Source organism: Ochotona princeps, chromosome 12 (genome assembly GCF_030435755.1).
Source record: "Ochotona princeps isolate mOchPri1 chromosome 12, mOchPri1.hap1, whole genome shotgun sequence".
Lineage (NCBI taxonomy): Eukaryota > Metazoa > Chordata > Mammalia > Lagomorpha > Ochotonidae > Ochotona > Ochotona princeps.
In genome coordinates this window covers 47,907,637-47,921,518 of record NC_080843.1, presented here as the reverse complement: position 1 = coordinate 47,921,518, position 13,882 = coordinate 47,907,637, and the positions used below count along the sequence as shown (strand labels likewise).

Sequence of the window (13,882 nt, the reverse complement as noted above, 5' to 3'; positions counted from 1 at the left end):
TTTTAATAAAACACAGTGACTTGCCTCTCTTCCCTCAGCCTGGAGTCCCGTGGGAGAAGCCTGGAAAACGCCCCCCTGCCAGCCTGTCCTGTTCTGTCCAGCTCAGGCTGTCCCATCGAGTACCACAAAAGCCGTTTTCACATAAAACGGAAGAAGAAAATCAACAAAGAGGACAAAGCCTGCAACAGGCGCACCGTGTGTGAATGACAGAGTTTGCACTGAGGTGTCTGAGCTGCCACACTAAGACACATGTGATGGCTCCCACTGCACACATGCTGGCGGCGAACACCTGCAGGGGAACGCTCCCTGACCCACGGGAAGGCGCCTACCCCTCTCTGAAAAGTCTGTGAATAAGATCCAACATCATATTCCACGAAAACTTCTCTCCAGTACTGACTGCAAGGGTTGTGGGCACATGAAGAGACTGCAAATAACCTGGAAATCTAGGTAACACTTTAGATGCCATGGGGTTGTTCTGAAATGTATATATTTTTTTCATGCTCTAACAAAACCTTAGTTTTGTCCTTCAAGGGAAAAAAAAAAAAAGATATCAAGAAATCTTCTGGTCATCTAAGAGGTGACTTCCTTTGTATCCTACCAGATGATCCAGATTTTCCGTGAACGGGTCGTAGCCTTGTTCCTTCAAGCAGCGCAGTGCCCAGAAAAGCTGATCTGCTGGAGGAAATTCATCCCAAGGAACCCACGCCCAGCCTAGACAAGAAAGATGCCAAGTCAGTTCATTTCGCTAACAGGAAACAAAAGGTATGTATTGTGGCAACCTAGACTTACAAAAAACAGAACTGAATTTAAATGTGAGTGTCTACTAAAAAGATAAACTCGAGTAGTGACACTTTGCATTGGCGTGGCCACATAAGCAACCTGACACTTAGGTTGAAGATTTTAAGAGAACAGTGAATGCATAAAACGTTATTTGAATATAAAGCCAAGTTGACAAAGCTCACGGTGTGGTGAAATGCAGATTTAGAATTATTCCATGTTGATTTGATGTCTGCCTAGAAATCCTCACAGGGTGTTCTGTGCGCTCCCCATGCCATGGCCACATCACCCCATCCGAGGGGGCTACTGCCCTCTCACAGGAACAAAGAGGCCCAGGCGTTATGAAACTTGCCCCATGCCAAGGGGCTGTAACCAGGATACAAACCAGCCAGCCCAGTTCCTGAAAGCCCTCAGCAGTCAAGCACCTCTAAATATGTCTATTGTCCTGGTCTGCTGAGGCTGCAGGCACAGACTGTCATGAACTAGGAGGCGTAGGGACCACAGAAGGCCCCCTGACCCCCAGTTCTAGAAGCTGGGCCGACTGGGGTGCCTGTTCTGGGTTGCAGGTTCCAGTACCTTCCCTCTGGTACTCATCCAGTAGAGGTCTCTCCCCATGTGTTTCTTAGAAGCACTCATCCCACGCGGGAGGTTTCTCACCTCCTTCCTTTATTACCTGGCCAAGTCCCCCACTCACTCGCCAGGACCTTCCCTGGGGATTTCAACAGATGAATTGTGTGTGTGTATGTTTGGGGGTGGGAGGGAGATATTAAGAGACAAAGAGAATCTAACAGCCCCGGCAAGAGGCTCTGCCCCAGGGAACATTATCACAGGCTCCTTCTCTTACTTTCATTTTTCTCGGGCTCCACGTTCTTGGGCTCCGCGTGCTGAGCCACATCCACCTCTCCCTTCATGAGGACCGTCACGTAGTGGTAGCCCTCCGCCTGCACGCAGGAGTTGACCACCGAGGCGAAGCGCACGTTCCGCAGCTGCAGCGCCGCCTCCTCCCACGTCTCCCTCCGAGCGCATTCCTCCCAGGTTTCACTTCAACACACAAACACATCAAGGAACTGCATGGTGTTTTTATAAAAAAAAATTATTTTTTTGGCTGTGAAATTCTGGGGTAGGAACTTTGATAAAACAGAAAGAACTGAAACGTGAAACTGTTCAAGACTAAATGATCAAATTCTTGAGCAATTAAATGTACGGGGAGGGAGGGAACGGGGCTGGAGGCGGGTTACTGTCAGACTGAAAGTCTCTGTATGCCTTCCTTGGACCCTGACGGGTACTAAACAGTAAGAAAACATGTTCCAGATCCACCAATCGGGGCAACGAGTACTCAGGCGGTGAAGACGGTACTGAGGAGTGCATGACGCAGGGGCTGGGCATTGCGCACTGTGGCCAAGTCCCTGCCTCTGATGCCCGCCCTGCACATCAGAAAGCCTGGTTCACGCCTGGCCTACTGTGCCCCCTGGGAGGCAGCAGCCCGGGGATCAGGTTCGGGCCCACCCCCAAGCACAAGGAGACTGGATGGAGCTCAGGGCTCCTGACGTGGCCTGGCCCAAGGCCTGCTTGTTGCAACCATTCAGAGTGAACCAGCAGACACAGGAAGTGATTCTGTGTTTTTGTAAAAAACGCAGGTCTGTTTAGTAATGATAGAAATCTGCCATGTCTTTTAAGATAGGCTGGGAATAATGAGTATGTATGCATGTGTCTGGGTTTTGGCAAGGGAGGAAAAGGCAGTGAAGATGCAACAAAAACAAGTTCTGTGGGGGGGGGGCGCGGGGGGCATTTTCTCCACGTGGATGTCCATGCGAAAATTCTGATACCAGAGGAAGAGCCCTGGGTCCGGAGGCTTTCGGCTGTTAGCAATTTTAGCCTTCTTCCAGAATCCACTTATTAGCACGGAGCCAGGCTTCCTTCAGCAAACCCTCCAGCGCTTTCGGTCTGACATAGGGTCACAGCAGAGTGCCAAGGCACAGGCGGAGCCTTAAAGAGCGCTTGGCCCAGCCTCCGCGTGCAAAGAGCAACCCAGGGAGGCTCTGGAAAGTTCCACCTGCCTGGAGAGCAGCACACACTGCATCTGAACCACAGGCAGCTCTGCAAGTGTCTGAGCTGACACCACGGGTCTGGTGGACGTTTTCAGACCCGTCCTCCTCAGGGGCGTTAGCACTACCAAAACGCACCATCGCACACACCAAACCCGCGGGCTGCTTTGCACACCGCCAACGCGGCTGCGCGAGGTGACTCCCTTCCACAGCACAGCGCCCTCTCCCGGCCAAGCGCAAGAACAGAGTGACGCAGCGTCGGGGCGGACGTGCACACGCACGCACGCACCATGCGAGCACGTCTCTCCCGCGCATGTGCCGTTTGCCCCGGGGTTGGCCAGGTGATTCTCACCCGAACTCCAGATGACCCCCCGGAAGCTGGAATCTTCCGGCTCCCAACGAGCCTTTCCTCTTGCCCAGGAGGACGCAGCGAGGATGCCTGCTGCTGGTCACCACGACTCCGACGCCGACCCCGGGCCGCTGCCCTCGCTGCTCCGCCATGGCCTTCGCGGCGCGCTGGAGGGAGGGGCGGCGGCCGGAAGTGACGCGCCATCGCGCGGGGCCGCGCCGGCTCCGGGGACCTCAGCCTGCGGGGCGGCGTGCTTCTCGAACCGCGGCCGCCACGCTTCTCGAACCGCGGCCGCCGCGTGGCCTGACCGTGGCCCCGGCCCTCGGGAGTGCCAGCCACGCGTCCACACGCTTGAGTTCTTACAAACCTCCGTCCCCTTGTGCGGTCCTTAGCCCTGTAGCTCAAATTAGGGACCAGGATAAATCGTGTAGAAATGGAAAACATCCCCTGTGTTAAATGCTGTGATTACAAACGATCAATAAATTGTGCCTGGATAAATTAGCTGTTTCGAGAAGTAAGACTTAGGATGTTGACACATGTTGCATCGAATATAATTTTAAAAAGGAAACATTTCCCAACCAAGGCAGCGTTAGTTGTAAGTAAAATTTAGAATAAAGCACTAGTTTCTGGATGGGGAGAATTGACTTTATATATATATATATTTTTTTTTTCTACCTGTACCCAAGTAATAATGCATATAATTTGTAAAGTCAAACGATTAAAAAAAGAAGACTGCAGTTCTCTGGCTCTGCCTCCGGCTTCCCGCCAACGCAGAGACTGGGAGACAGATAAAGGCTAAAAGTAGTTGGGTTCCGACCCAGCACGGTAGCCTAGCAGCTAAAGTCCTCAACTTGAACATGCCGGGATCCCATGTGGACGCCACTTCCCATCCAGCTCCCTGCTTGTGGCCTGGGAAAGCAGTAGAGGACAGCCCAAAGCCTTGGGACCTGCACGTTTGTGGTCCCTTGGGGAGTGAATCAGTGGAGAGAAGATGAAGATCTCTCTCTCTCTCTCTCTGACTTTCCAATAAAAGTAATAAATCTTTTTTAAAATTCTATGTATGCATTTCTATTTCCAGACTGAAGGTGGGCTACCAATGAAATTGTTTAGTATATCTTGACAATAGGATGCTGGACTCTGCCATTGTCCATACCAGCAATGATGGACATATGACTGTTTATGAAGAACTATACTATAGTAATGATTTAGGGGAATTCAGTGTGGGGGGAGGGAATTGGGAAGGGGATGAGGGAAATCCCAGGGCCTGTGGAACTGTATCATAAAGTGATAATAAGTAAAATTTTTAAAATTCTATGTAACATTTTCTTCTAATTTCCATCCTACAGGTTTACATAACGTAATTATATTGTCTTCGTATTTATCACAACATAAAATAATGTAAAATAATGAATTATTTATGTGTGTATTGTTTTATATTTCTCCCCCATATCGTAATACTGTAAACTTTGATGCCGGAGACTGTTTCTGTCTTTTTAATATGGCTCATCTGGACATAGCAAAGCACCTGATACATTTCAGGCTAGCCACCCAGAAAATGTTTGTCAGATGCATGTTGCATAAATGAACAGAATAAATGACTTCTCTTAGGTTCCACTGGGAAGCCTTCCCAGCTGGCCCCTGCTGGGGCCTGGCATGCATCTGTTTCCAGGTACTTGATTGCTAGGACAGACTCCTTCACTTCTATCTTGAATGCCAGGCTAGGTCAGTAGGGCAAGTGAGTCACAGGTCACTCATTAGCAGACAAATAGCCTGGGTTTGTTCCCATGAAAGCATGATTCTAAGAGCAGTAAAAGGGTGAGTCTCAGAATATGAACACTTTTCAAATCTTTGCTGGTTACATTTACCAAGATGCCATTGGTCAAAGCAAGCCAGTGACCAGCTCACATGTAAGAGTGGAGGAACAGTCTGGGTAAATGAACTAGTCTCAATTTTCTTCTAAATTGAAAAAAAACCATCAGTACTCATGAGCACTTTATGGAGTTACTGAAAGGATTCGATGGGATTCCCTAAGTAGAGGATCTAGTATAGTTTGTGCTCGCTGTGAGGGTGGTTTGGTAGCTATCTACCAAGCTTTTAAAGATGGAAGTGACCGGTTTTTTTTTAATCGTCACTGAATTTTCCAGTGCTTACCACTATAGTAAATGCTCAATAATAACATATACTTTGTAATATATTTATTATGATTCCCAAATCTGTATCGCTTCTTTCCCTATAAAATGGTTACACATCCCTGTCCATGGACATGAATGTAATATACATCATTGCCTTCGGGATCGGACAACATTTGATCAAAGGAAGTCAATTTTTAAAAAAATATTTGAGAGGGAGTGAGAAGGGAAGGAAGAGAGAAATAGAGAGAGAGGATCTTCCATCTACTGGACTCACCCCAAATGGCCACAATGGCGAGGGCCAGACCAGGCTGAAACTGGGAGCCTGGAACTCCATTTAAATCTCCCACGTGGGTGGCAGGGGTCTAAGCACTCGAGCCATTTTCTGTTGCCTTCCCAGGTCAATTACCAGGGAGCTGAATGAATAGCAAGTAGAGCAGCCTGCTATAGATTGGTATGATGTGCTGGCATTGCAGGTCGTGGCTTTACTTCAGCACAACGCTGGTCCTGAAGGTCAGCTCTTAGCAAGAGCTTTCCAAGTCTTCACTTCCCCTCACTAACTCTGTTTCTTCTGGTCTGACAACGGCCTCTGCGGGCAGAGCCTGCTCCTTCAGCCTTTGTGGTAGGGTGAGGAAGGTTGCAGTCAACTTGCAACCTTAATATTGACATAAATGAAAAATAAGCATTTTTTAAGCCACTGAAGTTTTGGGGAGCATTTGATATGAATCACAATCTAAGGCAGACTAACACATTTCTAGTTCTTAGCTGTATTAAGACAGGGAATATATCCTTGCAGATATCTAAGTGAAGAAAAATTCTCCTTTTTAAATGTTCTCTAATTTCAGACTAGTACCACTTTGAGACTATTTGAAAACAATAGTTATTTAGTTATTTCCACTTCAGTAACATGTCATGCTGTTTCCTAAAATTTGTATCTGTCTCCCATTATAGGCAACAAGCTTTCTTGAAGCGCCAATCTTTCATTTTATTCTTGATGGCATTTTGTGGTAAGTAGCAACGTTAAGTCACACAGCTGGTATTTTGTGTGTTGTTTGGTTTTCCAGCAATTTTCATTTTATGAAATGCACTGTGTGTTAATTCTTCACAATTACTTCATTATCACTGGAATTATTAGAAATTATTTCTTTTGAAATTGATAATTCTAGTTTTCAATCAATTTTGCTCTAAAAATAACTATTCTGGGCTTGTGAGGAATTTAAAAAAGGCATAAATATTTTCTATAGTTTTTTTACAAAGCCAAAATTAGATGTGTTCATCATAGAAAATGCTGACATGAAGAAATACACAAAAAAGAAAAATCATTCTACCAGTCAGAGAAAGCTCCTGTCAACATTATGCTGTGTTTCTTTCCTGTCCTCCTCCTAAGAATTAGCAAGCATCTTGTCTAAGCATGGCTTCCTCCTTCTTTTGAAACTTAGGGTAACATTGATTAGGGGCCAGATTTCTCTCTTGAATTCCAGGGAGCACAGTTATGCCCTCTTCTGACATCAGGCCTTCTCACAGTGATTCTTTCTCTCCCCTAGTTTATTACTGCCCACCTTACTACAGCGGTGGAGGCATTCCGGGGTATCTTGTTCTTCTAGGACAATGACTCTGGATATTGGGTGACAAGGACACTTGCAAAGACTTTGAATTTACCTTGTGCTTTGTATCTACTGTATTTCCACTAAAGGAGATTTAATAATCTCACACCCCTGTGTATCCCTTCTGTACTAGAACTAGAACAACAAGAATCCTTATTTATTTATTTATTTATTCATTCATTCATTCATTCATTCATTCATTGGAAAGGCAGATTTATAGAGAGAAAGCTTCTATCTGCTGGTTCATGCCCCAAGTGGCCGCAACGGCCAGAGCTGAGCTGATCTGAAGTCAGGAGCTGGGAGCCCAGCAGCTTCTTCTGGGTCTCCTAAGCAGGTGCAGGGTTCCAAGGCTTTGAGTTGTTCTCAACTGCCCACCCAGGCCACAAGCAAGCAGGGAGCTGGAAGAGAAGTGTAGCAGCTGAGATACGAACCAGTGCCCACATGGGATCCCAGCGCATGCAAACCGAGGACTTCAGCCACTAAACTACCACGCTAAGCCTCATTCCCACTTCTGACAATTATGTCCTCAAGACCTACATCTGCTCAGGATGTTGTGGGGCCCTGAGCATAAGCTCGAGAGCAGGACACCCATTCCAGGCTTTCACTGGCTCCCAGCGCACGGGGAAAGCACAGTCCTGCAAGCACTAGCCCTCTCCTTTTACATGAATGGATACTTATTTCTTCAACCATATCTTTGGCTATTCCATAATTACTTTTTCTCCTCATCCTTTTATCTCTTCTTAATTAAAGTTGGCTCTTCCTGAGACCAGTCCTTTCTTGGTCATAGTCAACAGCTAGTCCAGAGGGTGTGTTTGATAAACTGGCAGTTTGTCATCAACTGAAACCACCCATTTCATAAGTAATGAATTTGAACGTTTTGATCTGTAAGCGTGCCTTTCCTTCCCATAGGACAAGCCAGGGGCTGCCACAGGAGGACAGAGCCTGTGAGTGGAGACAGTGTGGGTGGTGGTTGGGGCTGTGCCAGTGGTTGGCCGGGCAAGAACAACCAGGATGCTCAAGAGACGTGATTCTTTTACTGCTACCTCAGTGTCTTGGCTTTCACTGCCTTGCTGTGATGTTACTTCCTCTAATATTTGCCTCACAACTATAGTATCTTCAGCATTGCTGGAAAAGAACTGTTTGGAGAATGTGTTCAGAGATGACTCTGCCGTGCTGCTTCCCCTGGCTGTGCCCTTGTCTTTCCTCTGGCTTCTGCCTAACCACTCTCACTGTACTTTTGGACCCCAGTCAGCCAGCATCTCTCCTCCCAATGCCATTTAATCTGTAAGGCTCTTCCTCTTGGATTTTGTGATCTTTTATTTCAGTAGCATCTCTTCTTTAATTTTTAAAAAAATTGTGTAATTTTTTTTGAAAGCAGAGAGAGAGAGGGAGGGAAAGAGCACGCTTCCTTCTGCTGGTTTGCTTTCTATGTGACCATGAAGGCCAGGAATGAATCAGAAGCCAGATTTCCCACCTGGATGACGGAGGCCCAAGGACTTGGACTATTTTCTGCTGCTTTTCCCAGGCACATTAGCAGCGAGGTGGATCAGAAGTGGAGCAGCCAAGATACAAATCAGCATTCACAAGGAAGTTAATGCTGCAGACATCTGGTTTACTGGCTGTGCCTCCGCACTGGCGCCTCAATAACATCCTTGCAAAATACCCTTAACTCCCTTGACCTACTTTTACTTCCTCACTGCAATTTGGCAAATTCCCAAGCTGAATGAACATGTTGGTATGCTTTCTTTATGGTGACCCTGAGCCTTTGAACCTGAAAAAAGTGCACAGCAGACAGAATGTTGTCACCGTATAGGGAGGACTACCAGCCTCAGATGGGTTGTTCTTGTTCTTCCCTCTTCTCCTCCACTGCCTCCATTTGTTTATTTATTTTTATTTGCAAGGCGAATTTACAGAGAGGGAAGGAGAGACACAGAGGTTTTTCATCCACCAGATTACTCCCCAGATAGCTAAAATGGTGGGAGCTGGACTGGTCTGAGACCAGGAGCCTGGATGGAGCTGGACTTTTCTGAAACTAGGAGCTAGGAGTTTCTTCTCTGTTTTGCACGTGGATGCTGGTGGCCAAGGACTTGAGCCATCTTTTGCTCTTTTCCCAGCTATATTAGCTGTGAGCTGGGTTGGAAATGTTGAAGCTGGACTTGAATTGGCTCCCGTAAGAGTTTTGGCACTCCAGGCAGAAGCTTTGTTTACTATACTACAGCACTGGCCACCTGATAGGTTCTTCTTAGTACAGCACAACAGTCTTGCCACATTTCTGTTAACTGGTTTTCCTGTACTCTGTAATGAAAACTTCAAATCTTTTCTGCATTCTTCAAATATCTGAGTCTCATATTCTGCACTGTTACTAATATATAGTTTAATTCTCTTCCATAGAGAAATGGAAGAGACAGGACTGCCTTCAATTTACTCTCTCAAAACCTATCCCCTCCCTACCTTTTCTATAGATGCTCTGTTGTCTCATTCAAGATTAGTCCTTCCATCAGGGTTACAGGATTCTTTTTATGCAGTCAAGAAGTATAGCCTATTATTTGTTTTCTTTCCTCTTCATATTTCACCTTTCCCACTCACCTGGATTATTCCAGCTCTCTTCCATCTGAAAAAAAAAATAGAAAAATGAGTAAAAAGAAACCAATGTAGACAATAGATCTTTAAAAAAAAAAGCTGTTCTCATTACCTGTGGTCTTCATCTATAAAAGGCACATTTGCATGTAAGCCACTCATGAATGTGTATACTCACTCATGTCTACTTCCCCAATAGAGGCCAGTCTTGTGAGCAATAATGCTGTGGCGGCTTGTGCTTGCCACTGGATCCACACTCCTAGAGTAGAGTTGGCATTGAAGCAGTATGTATTTTTTTGTTGATGTTGAATTTCTTCATTAATTTAGCATTTGATTTCCCACCATCTGCTAAAGACTAAATTAAGGCTCAAAGATCAGGAGCGTAGATCTTGTCTTCAAGGAGCTCAAGTGCGGAGAGGGAGAGAGGTCAAACATGCCAGGGATTTCAGTATAATGTGCTGGGGAAGTCATAAGCAGCACAGCAGCTTTGGCCTGAGCCAGGGAAGAGCTGGGCATGATGAGAGACAAGCAGAAGCAGTTGATAGAGTTCCAGGAAGAGTTTCCCATTATATTAAATCCTAAACATCTAATAGGATGCAGTTGAGTGAGTGTTGGGAAGCAGAAGGGAACATCCTGTGCACTGGCTCAGCACTGCACTGGCTCAGCACCACGACTTTTAACTCCGGTGAACTTTGCTAGTGGCTCAGTGGGTCTCCAGAGCATAAGGACACCCAGGAGCTGGGAGAGGAGGAGGTCTTGTATGCCCAGGAACTACCAAAGGACATTCTTCTTGGGAACACAGCCATATCCCTGAACCTCTGAAGCTTGTGTAGCGCTGCACTGACTCTCACAGCTGGGAGACTCTGGGGACTTTGGGTTCCCCTATTATTGAACAATTTCTATCATATTCCCCTGGGGTGTTACGAAATAGATGTCGGTGATGAAATAACCAGACTGAGGGCGTGCGCGCGCGCGTGTGTGTGTGTGTGTAGACTATATTTCCAGTTAATGCCCTGTTTAGTCTCACAAACATTCACAAAGTTTGTAGAACATTGACCCCATCTTCATTTGTTTAAGATATGATACTCTCCTGTCTCTGATAGAGGAGACTAGAGCAGTATTCCAAAGAAGAACTCAATGTCTCCAGAACATGTCTGAGATGATCTGTATAACACAGTTTGTTTACAATTTGTAGGTTGACTTGCTATCTAACTGTCGACATTAGATTTGACAGACTGTCAAATCTCTAGGTTTGTGTCTTTGAAAATTTAACTAATGTTAAAAATGGTATTTCAGGTCAACAGATTAAAAGTCCTATGTTGAGTTTAACTGCTAATCCATACTCTGAAATATAATCCTGCATTGGGTTAGCCACTAGTATTATTTATGCATTATTGTCCCCAACTCCCCCAACTTCATTCATTATTTTGTTTCTGTTTCTTAAATGGAATTGGTCATTGAGTTGAAGATGGTAGGAAATAGGTCTACGGAAGTGTTAATGCTATACTTATACTAAGGTATTATTTTTTTAATTTTTATTTTTAACATTGCATTGTTGAGAGGGTTATACAATCACGTGGATCTTTGATTAGAGTGGGGAGGGCTGAGATATGGTGGAAGGTGGGTAGAACAAATGTTTCAATTTTTTTTCTCTTGTGTTCCAGGAGGGTTGAGGGGCACTCCTTGCTATCAAACTACATCAGCATCTAGACAGCATTTGATGATTCCTTAGAAACCTCATTGTGGGGAAGAGTGTTCCAAGGGTGTTACTTGAGTCGTTTTGGTATTTTTGAAATGTTGGCTAGAGAATCTTTCCAAGGACTATGGGCTGACGATGTCTAGCTTAGGTGAGTCTACAGATCCAGGAATATGGTGCAAAGCTTGGCCAGGACAGTGGTCCAACATGTTCTGTTTGCCTTTCTCTAACAAGGCACGAGGCAGCTGATGTCCTGCTGGCCTAGATGATCTGGCTGTCATGTCCCATATGCATCTGGGCATGCGTGCTGTATAGACATCAGTGACTGAGGAGGCCCAGTTCTGACATATGCACTCCAAGGTTGGACCACATATATTGTGATTTTCCCTTTGGCTAGAGTTTGAGTCCAGCCATATTGTTGAGAAACCCACCAAGAAACTTCACCTGGGATGACCTCAGACTTGATTCTTGTGTGTGCCAGTCAGTGCAGTATCTGGTTTAATCCATCACCTGTATCATATTGGTGGATGCTGCTGTCTGGATGCAGGTGTTAGTTCCACCCCCAGTCCATCTTACATGGACTGATAGGTGTTGTGACTTAACCCAGCCCAGTCCAGACTGCTACAGGCCTGGTCTTCACACACACCAGTGGGGGCTGCAGCCTAGTCAGAGCGAAACCCAATAACCTCAACCAGACCCACCCCTAGCCCCAATTTCTACATGCGCTGGAATGTGCTACAATCTAGTTAGGTCTGTCTTACAACTCATTTGGCTCTTGTACACACCCGTAGGTGCTGCAGATCAGCTAAGCCTGCCACCCCCCCAGACCTGGCCCACATATATGCTGGTGCATGCCAGCATACCTTGACTAGCCTGGCACACAAAGCCTGGGCTGTCATGCTCACCAGTGGGAACTGCAGCCCAGCAGAGGTATGCCCACAGTTCCCCTACAAGACCCATTCCCAGCCCCAGTTCTTGTATATGCCAGTGGGTTCTGTCGCCCAGTCTGAGATGACCTGTCTCTAGTCTTGGCACTTGCCAGTGAGAACTACCCCTGGCTTAATCTGACCAACCCCTGGTCACAGCTCTCACAAGCAGATCTAGCAGCCTAGCTCAGTCTGGTCAATCCCCCCAGCTCTCATGTGAATCTGAGGGTGTTGTGTATTAACCAGGCCTAACTTGAACCCTGTCATGGCTCTCATTTGTGCTAATGTGTGCTGTGGACTATCCCAGTCTGCCCTCCTTCCCCAAACCTGGCGCACATATATGCCAATGGGAGCTACAGCTCAGCCTGTCCTGTGTGTGCTCCCAGACCTGGCTCTTGTGCTTACCAGCAGTAGCTGCAGCCTAGCATGGGAGTTCCCAATATCCCTTACCAAGACTTCTCCCAGGAGTGGATCTCATGTGTGCTGGCAGTTGTTGCTACCCAGACTGACATGGCTGCTGCCCATCCTGGCACTCACCAGTGAGTACTGTGGTCTTGCCCAACTGGCCAGCATCAATTGCAGCTCTTACTGGTGCACTGGTGTTACTGCCTAGCCCAGCCTGGCCCACCCCCAAACCTGGCTGTACTGTGACTCAGTTGGTACGCAACATAGCCTGCCCTGCTCCACACCCATTTTGGTCTTGTATGTCAACAGGTGCTGTACCCTAGCCTAGTCCAATCCGCCTCAAAACCCAGCCTACATACATGCCAGCAGGTGCTTCAACCTTGCCCAACCCAGTCTGCCCACAGCCCCAGGCTTTTACACTCACCAGTGGAGCTGCAGCTGAGTAGAGGAGTCCCCAAAGTTCCCTAGGAAGGCCCATTCCCAGCTCCAGATCTTGCTTGTGGGTTCTTTGACCTAGCCTGACAAGGTTCACCTACAATCTCAGGTCTTGCTGGTGGGTGTTGTAACCTAGCCCAGCTGGGCACAGTCCACATCCTGTCCTGGCTCTCATGCATGCCAGCAGGTGCTGCAGCCTGGCTTAGCCTAGTCTGCCTCCAGACCTGGTCCACACAGATGCTGATGAATACTGCAGCCTTGCCTGGCTAGCCTGCCCCCACCCCTGATTATTGTGCTCTCCTGTTGGATTGTGTTTCTTGCTCCTGGATTTGGCCCTGAGTAGGCCCTATTATTATGGGCTTTAAGGAAGAGCCAGCAGTAAGTTTTCTGTGTATGTGTGTATGTGTGTGTGTGTGTGTGTGTGTGTGTGTGTGTGTGTGTGTATGTGCATGTGTCTTTATGAAAAGGTCTTAACATAGTATGTATATATATTAACATCAAATTGCATAAATAACCAGTTGCCTATAAAAGCCATACAGGTCCAGATTTTAGCTTACTGTTTATTTGGTTACTTCTTGTTCAGTGTTCTTTCACTGTTCCTGATCCTTACTCCTCATTTTTTCTCTTCTTATATGTCACATTAAATTCATGCTCAATGTGTGTCTCTGTGTTTTTTTTTTGTGTGTATGCATACATTTATATGTGTCCACGCCTTTTGCAGACATAAGAACCAGAAATCCTACGTCTAGTCTGTATCCAAAAGAATTGATGGCAGGGACTCATACTTGTACACTAATGTCTGTGAAGGCATCATTCCTAGTTACCAAAAGATAGAAACAATCCAACCGTCCACCAACACACGAATAGATCAATACAGTGAGATCTACACTGTTGAAGTTAGCAATGATGGATGCCATGAGTATATGGACAATATTTTAA

At 46.4% G+C, this 13,882-nt stretch overlaps 1 protein-coding gene across 1 annotated transcript; it reads right to left on the bottom strand.

Annotated features, from left to right (window-relative positions):
- Nucleotides 1-470: 470 nt before the first annotated feature.
- Nucleotides 471-3,338, bottom strand: NUDT15 (nudix hydrolase 15). Its single transcript, XM_004577664.2, has 3 exons — nt 3,175-3,338; nt 1,622-1,818; nt 471-711 (listed from the first exon to the last, which is right to left on the bottom strand). The coding sequence occupies exons 1-3, from the start codon at nt 3,321-3,323 to the stop codon at nt 551-553; spliced, it is 507 nt and encodes a 168-aa protein (XP_004577721.2). The 5' UTR covers nt 3,324-3,338; the 3' UTR covers nt 471-550.
- Nucleotides 3,339-13,882: the final 10,544 nt, after the last annotated feature.

Bases quoted from the DNA above. Each gene is read 5' to 3' on its own strand.
- NUDT15 (XM_004577664.2), bottom strand. From the start codon at position 3,323: ATGGCGGAGCAGCGAGGGCAGCGGCCCGGGGTCGGCGTCGGAGTCGTG. The intron at 1,819-3,174 runs GTGAGAATCACC...TGTGTGTTGAAG, and splicing joins GGGGGTCATCTGGAGTTCGG to TGAAACCTGGGAGGAATGCG. The intron at 712-1,621 runs GTAAGAGAAGGA...TTTCTTGTCTAG, and splicing joins GGAGCCCGAGAAAAATGAAA to GCTGGGCGTGGGTTCCTTGG.